The sequence below is a fragment of the Loxodonta africana genome, chromosome 6 (genome assembly GCF_030014295.1).
Source record: "Loxodonta africana isolate mLoxAfr1 chromosome 6, mLoxAfr1.hap2, whole genome shotgun sequence".
NCBI classification, from domain to species: Eukaryota; Metazoa; Chordata; class Mammalia; order Proboscidea; family Elephantidae; genus Loxodonta; species Loxodonta africana.
The window spans coordinates 133,844,889-133,862,356 of NC_087347.1; the positions used below are offsets into that span (position 1 = coordinate 133,844,889).

A 17,468-nucleotide genomic window follows, 5' to 3' on the forward strand; every position below is an offset into this window, starting at 1 on the left:
TTATGCCAGTAATGCCAGGGTGAGATGGTATTTCATTGTGGCTTTGATTTACATTTCTCTATTGGCTAGCGATTTTGAGCATTTCCTCACGTGTTTGTTGGCCACTTGAATGTCTTCTTTGGGGAAGTGTCTCTTCATTTTCTTTGCTCATTTTTTAATTGAATTACTTGCCTTTTTGTTGTAGAGGTGTTAGATTTTTCTGTAGATTTTAGAGATTAGACCTTTGTCTGATTTGCAATAGTCAAAAAATTTTTCCCAGTCTGTAGGTTCTCTATTTATTCTTTTGGTGAAGTCTTTTGATGAGCATAAGTGTTTAAGCTTTAGAAAATTCCAGTTATCTAGCTTATCTTCTAGAGTTTTTGTGTTATTGGTTACGGTGTGTATCTTGTTAATATCACGTATTAGGGCCTCTAGCATTGGTCCTATTTTTTATTCTATGAACTTTATAGTTTTTGGCTTTATATTTAGGTCTTTGGTCCATTTTGAAATAGTTTCTGTATATGGTGTGAGGTATGGGTCCTATTTCTTTTTTTTGCAGATGGACATACAGTTTTGCCACCACCATTTGTTAAAAAGATTATCTTTTCCTCATTTGACAGAATTTGGGCCCTTGTCTAAGATCAGGTGACTATAGGTGGATGGAATTATGTCTGCATTCTCAATTCTGTTCCATTGGTCAATGTATCTGTTCTTGTACCAGTACAGGGTGTTTTGACTACCATAGCTGTATAGTAGGAGCTGAGGTCAGGTAGTGCATGTTCTCCTACTTTATTCTTCTTCAGTCATGTTTTACTTATCCGGGGCTTCTTCCCTTTTCATATAAAGTGAATGATTAGTTTTTCGATCTCTTTAAAGAATGTTCTTGCTGTTTGGATCAGAATTACATTGTATTTGTAAACTGCTTTAGGTAGAATTTTCATTTTTACAATGTTGAGTCTACCTATCCATGAGCATCGTATGTTTTTCCATTTATGTAGCTCTCTTTTGGTTTCTTGCAGTAGTGTTTTGTAGTTTTCTTTGTATAGGTTAGATTTATTCCTATTTTATTTTTTCAGGAGCTATTATAAATGGTATTGTTTTCCTCATTTCCTTTTTACCATTCTCTTTATTGGTGTACAGGAATCCAACTGATTTTTGTATGTTTACCTTGTATCCTGTGACTCTGCTGAATCTTTTTATTAGTTCCAGTAGTTTCTCATGGAGTCTTTTGGGTTTTCTATGTATATTATCATATTATCCACAAATAGGGACAGTTTAGTTCCTTCATTGTCAGTCTGGATGCCTTTTACTTCTTTTTCTTGACTTATTACTCTTGCTAAGACTTCCAGCACAGTGTTAAATAGGAGTGGTGATAAAGGGCAACCTTGTCTTGTTCCTGTTCTCAAGGGGAATGTTTTCAGCATCTCCCCGTTAAGAATGATGTTGGCCATTGGTTTTGCATAGATGCCCTTTTTTATATTGAGAAATTTCCCTTCTATACCTATTTTATTGAGAGTCTTTATCAAGAATGGGTGTTGGACTTTGGCGAACGCCTTTTCTGCATCAATTGAGATGATCATGTGATTCTTTTCGTTTGTTTCTGTGGTGAATTAAGTTGATTGATTTTCTAATGTTGAACCATACCTGCATATCTGGTATGAATCCTACTTGGTTGTGGTGTATTATTTTTTGATATGATGCTAAATTCTATTTGCTAGAATTTTGTTGAGAATTTTTGCATATATATTCATGAGAGGTATTGGTCTGCGATTTTCTTTTTCTATGGTGTCTTTGGTTTTGGTATCAGGATTATGCTGGCTTCATACAATGAATTAAGAAGTATCGCTTCCTTTTCTATCTTCTGAAATAGTTTGAGTAGTGCTGGTGTAAGCTCTTCTCAGAATGTTTGATAGAATTCTCCAGGGAAGCTATCTGGGCTAGGGCTGTTTTTTGTTGTTGGAAGTTTTTTTTTTTTTTTTTTAATTACGTTTTCAATCTCTTCCCTTGTTATTGGTCTGTTTAGATTTTCAACATCATTTTGTGTTAGTCTGTGTAGGCAGTATGTTTCTAGAAATGTGTCTGTTTTCTCTAGGTTTTCAAATTTGTTGGAGTGTAGTTTTTCATAATACTCTGTTATGGTCCTTTTTATTTCAGTTGGTTCTGTTGTAATGTCTCCTATTTCATTTCTTATTTGGGTTATTTGTGTCCTTTCCTGTTTTTCTTTTGTCAGTTTGGCCAGTAGTTTGTCAATTTTGTTGATTCTTTCAAAGAACCAACTTTTGGTTTTGTTGATTATTTCCATCATTTTTCTGTTTCATTTATTTCTGCTCTGATCTTTATTATTTCCTTTCTTCTGGTGGCTGTGGGTTTTTTTGTTTGTTTTGCTGTCCTTTTTCTGTTTGTTTGAGCTATGTAGCTAATGTTTTGATTTTGCCCCTTTCTTCTTTTTAAATGTGTGCACCTATTGCTATAAATTGGTCTCAGAGGATTGTCTTGGCTCAACTCTTATCTTTTTCTAGAAGGTCCTTCGCATGTCCACCTTCTAAGTCAGTTTCAAGTTTCATATTTTCCATGAAATCTACTCCTACAGCCATCACCTTTAGATTATGGCTGTCTCTGAATTATACTTACAATTCATTTCCCATTGAATTATCTAACTGCTAAGCTGTCTCTACTTTGGCATGTTTGATTTGGTGTATCCAACAAGATTATACAATATGTGGATCAGGGTTCATGTTCTACAGTTATTTTTATTCCTCACCCTTTGAGTCTATGTGTGCTCCAGTCCTGCCTTCCTCCCCTGGCTCCTTTCTCATCACACCTCATAGTGAGTAGCCCCCATCTTTGCGGAACCACTTTCAGATTCAGAGTTTCCATAGAAAACCACTATTTTTCAATGCCTCCTTTTTTTCCTTTGGTTCTGAACATCCTTTTTTTTCTCACCATATTCCTACTTCAAAATCAGATCAAGTCTTGTCTGTGAACCCTCTCCAACTCCCCAGGAATTATAGGCAGTCGTGAATGCTTACCACCAAGATTCCACTTCGGTGCTCTCAGGCCCCATGATAAGATTGCATTTTACCCCCTTTAGAAGTTGGATCTTTGCAGCTGTTTCTTCTCATTTTGAGTAGTGCCACATAAGCAAATGAAGGTCCTGAAACCTTGACTCCATCGACATCATTAAGGTCAGCACTCCTCTGAGGAGGCAGCCCTTCCCAAGTTGTCCTTTGAGTACTTTCCAACCTGGGAGAGCTCATCTTCGGGCACTATATCAGACAATGTTCCACAGCTATTCATAAGGTTTTCACTGGCTTATTCTTTTCAGAAGTAGACTGCCGGGTCCTTCTTCCTAGTCTGTCTTAGTCTGGAAGCTTGCCTGAAACCTGTCTTCCATGGGTGATCCTGCTGGTATCTGAATACCAATGGCAAAGCTTCCAGCATCACAGCAACACGCAAGCACCCACAGTATGACAAACTCACAGACATGTGAAGTTGGATGTGGCCACGTGAATTTATTGGAATAAAGTGGACTTTATTTGAAATATGAGTGGAAGTAACATTTGCTATTTCTTGGTAGAAGCTTTTAAAAGCTAGCAGCTAGCACATGCTTCCCTGAGCTTCCTTCTCCCTGACATGGTGACATTCTAGATGATGGGGCTTCTGATAGCATAGGGCTCAGAATGTGGGCAGCATAACATATCCATTTGATATTTAAGCAACTGAGATGCTAGGTTGTTTCTTACAGCACATACTTTAGCTTCTCCAGACAATATCATTTCACTTGTTAGATCCCTCTTGTGCTCCTACAGCTTCCTGTCTTGTCTCTACATCAACACTAATATCACTATATTGAAAGTATCTCATTTCCTGTCTGTCTTCCTGGTGGGTTGTAGGCTCCATAAGGATATGGTTTTTATCTGTGTATCCTCCCATCCATGCTACCACAGAAATGTGGCATATAACACTGTCTCAAGAAACACTTGTTGAATAAATGAAGTAAAATTGCCCAACCTATGCTAAATAAATCCTGAAGTTAACACTTGTATTCCAGCGGTTTGCCCATTCCACTGTGGTCGAACCATGACTCTACTTACAGTTATGGCAAGTGGCCCCCATGTAACCTGTGTCACTGCAGTTACAGTAAAAGGTAGTCCAGGACTGGGAACAGCTTCCTCCATGTTCGCAATAGTTTGGCAGACACCTAATGGAAGATAAAGCAAACGCAAACACAATGAACCAAATCAGTCAAAATAAACAGATCAAAATCCAATTGTACTATTAATGATAAAAATTGATTCACTACTGTACCTGAGTCACTCTTGGATGACATCAAAACTGCACTATGGTTTTGTCATAAGAGGTGGGTCCTACCTACCACTGCTACAAGGTACATGTCAGAGCTGATTTAGGTAATTAAGTTGGGGCAAATTCTAATTGACTTAAGGTTCATTTAAAGTAGTCAGAATCTATCAAGCTTTTTATTTACCATAAACAAAATGTTTTAAAGATTTTAATTTTGTATTTTTAAAAGGTTTTGCATGTTTATAGTAAGAGGACAAGGGGAAATAATTGAGGTCACTGCCCCATGTTTCCCATCTGGGGGACAGCCAGAAATTTATTTTAAACTACACAAAAGAAATATTAAAATTTGAAAAAATCATACCCACTCATTCAATATGAAAGGAAATTCTGTCATTTTAAAATATGTCAATGGTACCATTAAAACACAGTCATTACTTCTTGTTCAAAACAGTATGGCTATTCCAGAAAATATTTTCACCATACACATTCAGAACTCTCTAAAATGCTCATATAATCTGGCCTGCCAATCACACCTAAATGGCCATATCTTAATGATATAATTCAAAATAGGAAAACAATACATACGTGTTATTCATAATAGTATTAATCATAATCAGGAAATAAGTGCCAAACACTAGAAAATTCCCTAGGTAATTTGTATTACATGAAAGTAATAGGATATCATAAGGCCAATACAAAATAATATAAGAGACTGGGACTATATTAAGTGAAAAAGCAAGTTATGAAACATTAAAAAAAAAAAAAGTTGCCATCTAGTCAATTCTGACTCATAGCTACCCTATAGGCCAGAGTATAACTTCCCTATAGGGTTTCCAAGAAGTGGCTGGTGAATTTGAACTGCCAACCTTTTGGTTAGCAGCTGTAGCTTGCCATAACTCTTAACTACTGGGCCACCAGGATTCCCATCTCTTACATATAAGGTTTAAAATCTTTACACTGCAGGCATTGTTGGCTCTGAGAGATAAGCTTGCAAATCATAGATAAATGTAGTGAATAAAATTAAAAGTAAAAGCAATATATTTTGTTTCTGTTAAGAATGATGAAAAACTTTGAAAATGGATAGTGGTGATGGTTGCACACCATGGTGAATGTAGTCAATGTCACTGAATTGTACACAGAAAAATGGTTGAGATAGACAATGCTTTGTTATATATATATATACCATAAGAAAAAAATAAAAGCAATAGTAAATATCTGAATTCTTGAAAACAATCTTTACAGTGAGTTTGAGACAAAAAAAGGAAAAAAGAAAAAGATACCATGGATTTAAAGAGAGCATAGCAATGGGGTAGGCAAGCACACAACACAGTTAAAGGGCTCATTGTGAGGCAGCTGAGAATGCAAGGCCCCCAGAAGTAAACGGTTCACCCTAAATGCCCAAAAGAGGTAGGAAAGAAACCCTCCAGCAATGGTTGTTCCAAAGTTTAGAAACTAATCTTCCTGCATATGCTCAGACATATTATTAGACATTTTCTGCTCAGCACAGCAAACATACAATAGTGCTGACAGGGCTGATGTTTGGGAAAAGCATGCAGATAACTCCACAGGATCCAAAACTGGCTTAAAGAATGGAAAGCAAAAAGACACAATACTTTTGCTATGGAGTGTGTTCACAAAAATCAAACAACCAACCAAGCAAAGAGCAGTCCCCTCCCTATTACAAATTCTCCCATCCTCCAGATTCTCACACCCAGCTAGCCATGACTTTCCGTGATGGGGTCCCTGTGCTCTAGGAAAGGTGCCTAAACACAGTCTTAATGCCCTCATCTATATATAAAACTGCAGTAATGAAACCTGCCTCTGGGAAAGCCCAAAGGTAGCACTGCTTTGAACGTCCACCTATCCCCACAGTCTTTTACTTTTGCATCTTAGCCTCTCTCTGCTTCTGAAAACTCCCTCCCCAGTTTTTTCGTCTTTTTTTTTTTTTTGAAGCTTCCAATTTCTCCCATAAGTTCCCTTCCTGGTCACAGATTCTAGGACTGGGCAATAATGGCATTCATCACCTCTCTCCTCCTCCATGCCTCACTTAACAAAAAGGAATTGCCTTAGTGATGGAAAGCTGAGCACAACCAGGCCAGTAGGTGCTTAGCCTCTAGTGTTTTGTATTTGGCATCAAGAAAGTTTAGATCAGCCTTTCTTTGGTGGCGGAAGGTACAAAATAGAAAATTCAGGATTTCTCCGTGAACATGTATCAGCCATGACAAGAAACCTTTTCTGCAGTGAAAGAAAGAAGAAGAAAATGCTGACATACAGCACGAGGCAGACAGGAGAAAGGGAGAGCTTGGCAGTATTTATGTGACTGGTCCTGCTGTCCTCGAGGCTTCGCTGCACTCTGAAACTTCCAGGGGCCTGGCTGTTTTAATCGGCATCCAAGTCTGTGAGATAACCAGGGCTCTTTCAAGGAAACCCCTACCCCGCTCAATCCAATTCCAGTTCAGATTTGGGGAATTCTGTTACTTTCTACTAATAGAATTTTAACAAATGAAGATCTTATAAAGCAGCATCTTGTGATTACAAAAAGAAACAAAACCACTTTTTTTTTTTTCTATAATCTACATTTTGTTAAAAAGTCAGTATTGCCAAACGAGTTTGGGCGCATAGGGGGAGGGATCTTGGGGAAGGATGTAAGACTGGCACTTTGAACGGATCTTTAATAAAGACTCTCACAGGCCCTGGAGTGCGTGTTCATAAACACAATTTACCACTGAAAACGTAGGGCAGAAATTCGTTTGTCTATTGTCACTCAGAAAACCAACGACGTATTTCTCAAGGGAAAAAAAGTACTCAGATAAGAGAAAATCTAATATTCTCAGAAAGAAAAAAAAGAAAGAACGGAGCTGTAGGGCCACCTTAGAGCTTGGTTCGTTTTAGGGCAATGCACACAGGGATTAGCAGAGCTCACCTGTAAAGGAGACACTCAAAATAAAAAGATATATGACCCCTATTTGCTTATAGAAAAAGGGCACTTTTACAATTATCATTTCCATGTCCTTTAACCAGTTCACTTTAACTGGTGTTTTGTTTCTTTCACTGGGGTGGGGGGCGGGTTTGTTTGTTTGTTTCTTTTTTTTTTTTTTTTCTGTACTTGGCATAAACTGAGCACTTGAGGCTTGAACCCAGAAAAGGGGCAGTGTAGAGCTACTGAAGTGAAAATTGTCCATTAAGTGTGAAGGTTGCTATGATCTTAGGCTAAGACCCTTAATTCCAGGTATTATGAGATAATCACGCTAGACACCTACCTTGTAACGTCCTAATGATATGGCTATGCACACATAACTGGATCTGGATGGAAGTGAGTCCCTCTGGTGTCCTAAGAAATCTTTCAGCATGAACACAATGGTTTTCTCCAAGCTAGCATGGTGATGTGTCTCAGCAAAGACTTAGCACGGCAGACACATTGGAATCTGTTTTACTTCTGCACTAAAGCAGAGTGGTCTTAGGACAATGCAAGGGGAGGTTGAAAGAAGGGCAGAGAAGATTCAAGAAGGGAAAGAAAAAAAAGTAACAGGGACAAAAATTATTATAGTATGAGAATTTATGATCTACCGCCAAATCAAACTTCTGAAGGAGATGGGTCGTGGCTAGCAGGGTTATGGATAATCCAGGTCAGAAGTGAGGTGGAAGAAGAACCATCCAGAGTGGTCCACAGACCTACTTAGTCATCAGGCTCCTGCCAACAGATGTATCTGGTTCCAGCCTCAAGATTGTTGCTTTGTGGTTTGTCGTTTGTTGTGTGAAAATAAACAAGGAAATGTGAAGAAACAAAAGATTTCTCCTTAAAGCCTGATACGCAGCAGGGGAGACAGTCTCTGAAAAAACTGCTGCAAGAAAGGGAAAGTATTGATATACATGAATGGGAGACTGAGCTACTTGGAAGACAAGTGGCAGACATTTCTGAGTGCACAAATTAGTTTGAAGCATCCTGGAGGCATGTTTTCAGCAAAACACAGAGTTGGCATTGTTGATGTCAAATGCTATCAAGTCAGTTCCGACTCATGGCAACTCTATATCCAACATGATGAAACACTGCCCGGTCCTGCGCCATCCTCATCGTTCTTGTTATGCATGAGCCAATTGTGGCAGCCCCTGTATCAGTCCATTTCATTAAGGGTCTCCCTCTTTTTTTCTGACCCTCTACTTTACCCAGCATGATGTCCTTCTCCAGGGACTGATGCTTCTTCATAACATATCTAAAGTATGTGAGATGAAGTCTTCCCATCCTTGCTTCCAAGGAGCACTCTGGTTGTTCTTCTTCAATGACAGACTTGTTCATTCTTCTGTTAGTCCATGGTATATTCATTATTCTTCACCAACACCATAATTCAAAGGCATCAATTCTTCTTCAGTCCTCCTTATTCACTGTCCAGCATATGAGAAAATTGAAAATATCATGGCTTTGGTCAGACACACTTTAATTATCAAAGTGATATGTTTGCTTTTCAACACTTTAAAGAGGTCTTTTGTAACAGATTTGCCCAGTGTAATATGTCATTGGCTTTCTTGACAGCTGTTTCCATGGGCATTGATTGTGGATTCAAGTAAAAGAAATCCTTGACAACATTTATATTTGCTCCACTTATCATGATGTTGCTCATTGGTCCAGTTGTGAGGATTTTTGTTTTCTTTATGTTGAGGTGTAGTCCATACTGAAGGTTATAGTCTTTGATCTTCATCAGTAATTGCTTCAAGTCCTCTTCACTTTCAGCAGGCAAGGTTGTATCATTTTCATATCACAGGCTATTAATGAGTTTTCTTCTACCAATCCTGATGCCATGTTGTTCTTCATATAGTCCAGCTTCTTGTATTATCTTCTCAGAACACAGAGTGAATAAATACTGTGAAAGGATACAATCCTGATACACAACTTTCCCGATTTTAAACCATGCAGTATCCCCTCAGTCTGTTTGAATGATTGCCTCTTGGTCTATGCACAGATTCCTCATGAGTACAATTAAGCGTTTTGAAAATCCCATTCTTCACGATGTTATCCATAATTTGTTATAATCACACAGTCGACTGCCTTTGTATAGTCAATGAAACACAGGGGAACATCTTTGTGATAATCTCTGCTTTTAGTCAAGATCCGTCTGACACGAGCAATGACATCCATCCATAGTTCCAAGTTCACTTCTCAATCCAGCTTGAAAATCTGGCAGTTTCTTGTCAATGTTCCGCTGCAATCATTTTTGAATTATCATCAGCAAAACTTTACTTGAGTATGATACTAGTGATATTGTTCAATAATATCCACATTCCGTTGGGTCACTTTTCTTGGGAATGGGCACAAATATGGATCTCTTCCAGTTGTTTTGTCAGGTAACTGTCTTCCAAATTTCTTGGCATAGACATGTGAGCACCTCCAGTGCTTCATCCGTTTGTTGAAACACCTCAGTCAGTATTCTGTATATTCCTGGAGCCTTGATTTTTGCCAATGCCTTCAGTGCAGCTTTGACTTCTTCCTTCAGTACCATTGGTTCTTGATCATATGCTACCTCCTAAAATGGATGAATTACAACCAATTCTTTTTGGTACAGTGACTCTGTGTATTCCTTCCATCTTCTTTTGATGCCTCCTGAGTTGTTCAGTATTTTGCCCATATAATCCTTCAATATTGCAAGTCGAGGCTTGAATTTTTCTTTATTTCCTTCAGTCTGAGAAATTCTGAGCATGTTCTTCCTTTTTGGTTTTGTAACTCCAGGTCTCTGAATATTTCTTTACAATAATTTAGTTTGTCATCTTGAGCCACCCTTTGAAATCTTCTGTTCAGCTCTTTTACGTCCTCATTTCATCCATTTGCCTTAGCTACTCTATGTTCAAGAGCAAGTTTCAGAGTCTCTTTTGAAATCCATTTTGGACTTTTCTTTTTTTCCTGTCTTTTTAAGGACTTTTTGCTTTCTTCATGTATGATGTCCTTGATGTCATCCTACAACTTGTCTGGTCTTTGGTCATTAGTGTTCAACACGTCAAATCTATTCTTGAGTATGGTCTCCAAATTCAGGCGGGATATACTCAAAATTGTGTTTTGTTTCTCATGGACTTGTTTTAATTTTCTTCAGCTTCAGCTTATACTTGCATACAAGCAATTGATGGTCTGTCCCTGGCCCTCTTCTGACTGAGGATATTGAGTTTTCCATCTTCTCTTTCCACAGATGCTGTTGATTTGATTCCTTTATTTTCCATCTGTTTAGGTTCAAGTGTATAGACACAGTTTATGTTGTTGAAGAAAGGTATTTACTATGAAGAAATCATTGGTCTTGAAAAATTCTATCTTGTGATCTCTGGCATCATTTCTGTCACCACAGCCATATTTTCCAACTATGAGTCCTTCTTTGTTTGCAAGATTCACATTCCAATCACCAGTAATTATGAATACATCTTGATTTCATGTTTGATCAATTTCAGACTGCAGATGTTGGTAAAATTCTTCAATTTCCTCATTTTTGGCATTAGCAGTTGGTGTGTAAATTTGAATTGTAGTCATCTTAACTGGTCTTCCTTGTAGGTGTATGGATATTATCCTGTCATTGACAGCATTGTACTTCAGGATAAATCTTGAAATGTCCTTTTTGACGATGAGTGCGATGCTATTCCTCTTCTATTTGTCACTGCTGGCATAGTAGATCACGTAATTGTCTGATTCAAAATGGCCTATATTAGTCCATTTCAGCTCACTAATGCCTTTATGCCTTTCATTTCATTTTTTATGACTTCCAATTTTTTTAAATTCATACTTCATACATTCCACATTCTGATTATTAATAGATGTTTGCAATTGTTTCTTCTCATTTTGAGCCATGCCCATCAGTAAATAAAGGCCTTGAAAGCTTGACTCCATCCATGTCATTAAGGTTGACTTTACTTTGAGGAGGCAGCTCTTCCCCCATAGTCTTTTGAGTGCCTTGCAACCTGAGGGGCTTGTCTTTCAGCACTATATAAGACAATGTTCTGCATCTATTCAGAAGGTTTTCACTGAACAATATTTTCAGAAGTAGACTGCCAGGTCTGTCTTCCTGATCTGTCTTAGTCTGGAAGCTCCGATGAAACCTGCCCACCATGGGTGACTCTGCTGGCATTTGAAATACCAGTGGCATAGCTTCTAGCATCACATCAACATGCAAGCCACCACAGTATGACAAACTAACAGATGCATGGTGAGTTGGCATTAGCAAAAACAAGAAGACCTCTACAGTTTTCCTTGAGAAAAGTCAGATGGGTTATTTTTCAATAGGTTAACTTTAACTGGGGCTACTTAGAAGTTTCCATTTGGAATGAATGAAGCCTGAGAAAAACATGAAAGGAGTGAGATTCAAGATAAACCTAAAAACCCAACCCATTGCCACCAAGTCAATTCTGACTTAAAGTGAACCTATAGGACAGAGTAGAACTGCCCCATAGGGTTTCCAAGGCTTTAAACTTTATGGAAGCAGATTGTCATGCCTTTCTCCCTCAGAGCATCTGGTGGTTTGAACTGTGGACCTCTTGGTTAGCAGCTGAGTGCTTAACTGCTGCACCACCATGGCTCAGTCAATCAGTTTGTTGTTAATTTGGAAAGTTTCACAGAAAAAACATGAATATCAGGCTTCCCTAAAATAAAATAAATCAGATTATGGAGCAGCAGTCAACACAAATCTCATGACTTTAAATGCTAGCAATTGCCAAACTTATATTTTGAGTTTAATCCTCTCTCCTGAATTCCAGACTCATATATTTAACTGCCTACTTGAATGCAGAAATTACCAAGCAATATCATTAATATCAACTGAGATGTTTCAACAAACAGATGCAGCACTAGAGGTGCTCACTCATCTATGCTAAGAAATTTGGAAAACAACTTCCTGGGCCACTGCCTGGAAGAGATCCATATTTGTGCCCATTCCAAAGAAAGGTGATCTGACAGAATGTGGAAATTATCGAACAATATCATTAATATCACACACAAATAAAATTTTGCTGATGATCCTTCAAAAGTGGTTGTAGCAGTACATCAACAAAGAACTGCCAGAAGCTCAAGTCCAATGCAGAAGAGGACGTGGAATGAGGGATATCATTACTGGTGTCAGATGGGTTTTGGCTGAAAGCAGAGAATACCAGAAAGATGTTTTCCTGTATTTTATTGACTATGTAAAAGCATTCGACTGTGTGGATCATAACAAATTATGGGTAACATTTCAAAGAATGGGAATTCCAGAGTACTTAATTGTGCTCATGAGCAACCTATATATAGACCAAGAGGCAGTCATTCAAACAGAACAAGGAGGTATTGTGTGGTTTAAAGTCAAGAAAATGTGCAACAGGGTTGCATCCTTCTACCATACTTATTCAATCTTTATACCAAGAAAATAACCTGAGAAGCTGGGCTACTTGAAGAAGAATGTGCCATCAGAATTGGAGAAAGACTCATTAACAACCTGCGATATGCAGATGATACAACCTTGCTTGCTGAAAGCAAAGAGGACTTGAAGCTCTTACCAAAGAAAATCAAAGATTACAGCCTTCAGTATAGATTGCATTTCAACATAAAGAAAACATAAATTCTCATAACTGGACCAAGAAGCAACATCATGATTAATTGAGAAAATATTGAACTTGTCAAGGATTTCGTTTTACTTGGATCCAGAATTAATGCCCATGAAGCAGCAGTCAAGAAATCAAATGATGCAATGCATTGGACAAATATGGTGTAAAAGGTCTCTTTGAAGTGTTGAAAAGCAAACACTTCACTTTGAAGACTAAAATGCACCTGACCCAAGCTATGGTATTTTCAGTCACCTCATATGCGTGTGAAAGCTGGACAATGAATAAGGAAAGCTGGAGAAGAATTGATGCCTTTGAATTATGGTGCTGATGAAGAATACCGAATATACCGTGCACTGCCAGAAGAATGAAAAAGTCTGTCTTGGAAGAAGTACAGCCATAGTGTTCCTCAGAAGCAAGGACAGTGAGACCTCTCACTTACTTTGGACATGTTTTCAGGAGGGACAAGTACCTGGAGAAGGACAACATGGTTGGTCAACTAGAGCATCATCAAAAAGGAGTAAGACCCTGAATGAGATGGATTGACACAGTGGCTAAAACAATGGGCTCAAATGTATCGATGGTTTGGAGAATGGCACAAGACCAGGCAGTGTTTTGTTCTGTTGTACCTAGGGTCACTATGGGTCAGAGGCGACTTGACAGCACCTAACAACAACAACTTGACATCTTCACTTGGGTATTTAATAGATATTTCAAACACCACATGTCAAACCTAAATTCCTGATCTACCCCCACCTATACTGGGTACCCAGCTTAATCATTAAGCTTATGGTTTGTTTTCTTTCTCCACCCAAAAGAATGTAAGCTCCATGAGTATATTGGTTGTTGTCTGATTCTTCTTTGATGTATCCAAAGTAATATATAGGGTGAGCACTCAACAAACAGTTTTTGAATGAACATTGGACCCACATTTTTGTTGTTCAACAGTCAGGGGAAGCTGCCCCCTTTTAGATAAGTGCCTTCAGTTATCCATGGTCTACCTGGCCTTAACTCCTTTAAGTTTACCTGCCTGCCCTTGAGCAGCACTACAATAAAGGGCAAGAGAGGAAACAAAAGAGCCTCACCTTTTTTTTTTTTTAAAGTGGTGACTAAGGGATAGATAAGAAAAGAGGACCTTCTACACAGTCTCAGGTAGTGATTGATTTAGAGAGTGGAGAAAAGCCCAGAGAAAGGGGGGTAAAGAAGATGGATCACATAGTTGGATCCTCTTTGGTTGCCTTTTAGGGATATAAATAAATGATGAAATTCCTTTCCATTGCTTATGGCTACTAGGCTGTATTATTGGGGCCTAACAGTTTTCACACCTAACATTTAGAAAGTTGTCTCAAAAATTGGACAGAAACAGGACATTTTTGCATGAGGCAACTTAGAGCTCCATTTGGAAAACATCTAGCATTCCTGATAAAACCTGTGCACAACATTTGACAGTCAGTGAGTACAAAGTCTCTTTGGGGAAATAGAATTAATTTGTCTAGCTAACCTTGATTCTTGCTATTTTGACCAGGTATTTAAAGATTCAATAACCATTAATCAGTCTTGTGACTATTCTACTTTTCAACCAAATATTCTTTTTGTGTTTAGTCTTCAACATCTCCACCAAGTGGCAGTCTTCATCTTAGCTTTCTTGATGCTTTTCCCTTGCCAACAAACTTGGAATGAAGCTGACATGTGCTCATAGCCACATTTGAGATGATCCTGTAAAAGTATCAATTCCCCTTTTTTACAGATGAAGAAAGTGTGACTTGATGAGGGTAACTTGCCCAAGTATGATTTGTGTAGTATGCCTGTTTTTTCCAGAAACTTATTAGTAAACTTGAAGCTCTCCATTTAAATTTCTTAAAGATATTTTTGGTGAGAAAAAGGGGTCTAACAACATGACAAGGTGGTATAGTGGTCAGGGAGACCCCAAGGGTCACCAACAAGGATCCCACCCGAATCTTCATTACTTAGGTCAGTAAGCATCTTCCTTAAGTATATAATTTTTAATCCCAGAAATTTCTGAATTCAGTATCAAAAGTTTAAGAGAATCAAAACAATCATAACGGTAATTTTGGAGTAAAGAAGTAATATGATACTGAAAGATAAAAATGGTCCTGAAACTGGCCTACGACAGATACTTCTAACTGATGTAATTCATATCTTTCTGGAAAGAAATGAGCATTCCTGACTTTAAAGAAACAACTCTTAAGTAAATTTATGAGAGACTTTAATAGGATTAAGAACCTATCTCAGCTATCTGCCATGTGAGGAGTCTTACTTAAGACCTTTAAACAATATTGCATGGAATCAAGGTGTCAAGAAATCATTCATTGGACTTTTTTTAATCCCTCCTCAGTCTAATAAGGAATAATCAACTATACTTTCTTCCTATAAAAGTTCCCTGCCAAGACTGAATCTTTCAGCTGGCCTGCCATGGGTCTTTTCCCTTGTGGCAAGATTGTAATAAACCTTTGAAAAGATTATTTTTTTCTATTGCACTTTAGATGAAGGTTTACAGTACAAACTAGTTTCTTACTAAACAGTTAGTACACTTTGTTTTATAACATTGGTTAATAACCCCATGACATGTCAACACTCTCCCTTCTCAACATTGGGTTGCCTATTACCAGCTTTCCTATCCCTTCCTGCCTTCTAGTCCTTGCCCCAGGACTGGTGTGCTCCTTTAGTCTCATTTTGTTTTACAGGCCTGTCTAATCTTTGGCTGAAAGGTGAACCTCAGGATAAAAATAGTTTTTAATACTTCTATTGTACTTGTAATTTTTAAGAATATGGTCACTATGAGTCATTTTGACAGCAGTGGGTTTTTTTTTTTTTTTTGCTAGAGTATGAATCTTATAACTTCAATTTAAAATATTTAAGATAACAATTTCAATTTAAACCTCAAAATATTCCATAGTATAACATCTAAAATAGAATTAAGTTCACCAAGGTTAAATGTTCATTTTCTGGATGTTTATGTATTATATGCATTTGGGATATTGTTTGTTAACACAGCTTGTTAATGCAGTAAACTGAAATGCTTAGAAAGTAAATAAACTATACATATTGTTTAAAATATTGCAAACTATTTAAATAACAAAATTCATAAAGAGGATCAAAATTTATTCAAAGGTCTCTCAGACATAATTGCTAAAACCTCCTAGATTTACAAATAGAATACAATATTACAAGCTGAACTAACAAGAACAAAAACCTTAAAGAACCAGAATTTTGAAATTATAACTTAAACACATTCAACATGAGCCTGTAAAACAAAAACTAAACCTCGCAAACCATCCTTCTTGCATACGAAAACCACTCTTGTGGACACCAAAACACTTGTGTTAGCACCTGTGATGGCTTGTAAGTCCCTCCTGCTCCATCTACCCCAAGGAGAGGCTCTAGTCCTCTTCCCTGCTGTTCTGTAAAATGCCAGTAACTCACCTGGGGAGCGACTTTCAACAGTAGAGCCTGAAGCACTGGTTCTATCTCGGACTCCTCGTATTTCTGTGCACATTTTCTTTTTGTTTTATTTTGTCTTAAACCAAAACCAAATTCATTGCCATCAAGGCTTTTCCAATGAGACTGAAAGGAATTATGTACATGGACATGTATTGATGTTTTATTTTGCTGCTGAACTACATCGAGCAAAGGGAAACTCATTCTACCTAAGAAATGGTCACCAAAAGAAGAGAGTTAAGGCATCCCATGACACATTCTGAGCCCAGGGTGAGGCTGGCAGGACAGGACAGGAGGTTCAGGGGGATGAGGATGGGGAGGTGTGCTGGAAAGGTGGGCGCTGCAATCGGATTAAAGGAATGTTTTCCAAGGACCTTGGAGGTATAAGGCCTGTTCTGGGTGTGTAGCTGGGACCCAGTCCTCACAATAACCCACGAGGTGTGTCGCAGAGCCCCACCAAGGCTCAGGGAGCTTCAAGACCACTTGCTATAGCAGAGCAGCATTCAAACCCAGGTCTAACTGACCAACCCCTTGCTCTCTCTTTGAGCTCTAGAAATACCAATGAAAGGACTGAAGCCTCTGCTCCTTTGGAATAAAGCCCATCTTGCATACACAATCATCATTCATTATGGACCTCTATGGATCCTTATAAATTTTAAAAGTCTTTTGTAAAAATTAAAAGAAAAGGTCTTTGTCTAAAAAACTAAGCACGGACGTTACCTGTGCCTGCGTCACTGCCCCTCTGTGGCAGTCATTTAGACGAACGTACTGCTGAGACACAGCACACCCAAACAAAAACCTTCAAAGTGAATTCACTGAGGGGATATCTTCTGTTAAAAGATACGTCAGCATCAAAAAATACTCAGTGCATTTATATAAAAATCTGTGAAAATAATTTTTTCCTCATTGTTGAAATTCCCTCTTCTCCATTCCCCATAAAAGACTGAAATAAATAGGATACCTACTGGCAGGCCTTTGAAATTCCCCAACGTTCAGATAAATGGTTTTCTGTAAATGAGTTTGAATGTATGTAAGCTCTATGGAGTCACCTCCCTTCTTAAGAATTCTTGTCCCTTCTTTATACCATTGAAGGTCAGTTTCAATTTCTATATGCTTTCCTTAGAGACAAAAGAACAAACCATTTCAATAGTCCTCAAAATGTAAGCCTTTTAATGAAGCTCATACATTAAAAA

General features: G+C 38.0%; 1 protein-coding gene across 2 annotated transcripts in view; it reads right to left on the reverse strand.

Annotated features, from left to right (window-relative positions):
* Positions 1-17,468, reverse strand: part of CNTNAP5 (contactin associated protein family member 5) — a 1,181,085-nt gene that overhangs the window by 515,585 nt on the left and 648,032 nt on the right. For both annotated transcript variants that reach the window (XM_010596415.3, XM_064287363.1), the window contains exon 11: positions 4,074-4,180. In XM_010596415.3, the coding sequence (XP_010594717.1) occupies positions 4,074-4,180 (107 nt within the window). The remainder of the gene's footprint in view (positions 1-4,073; positions 4,181-17,468) is intronic.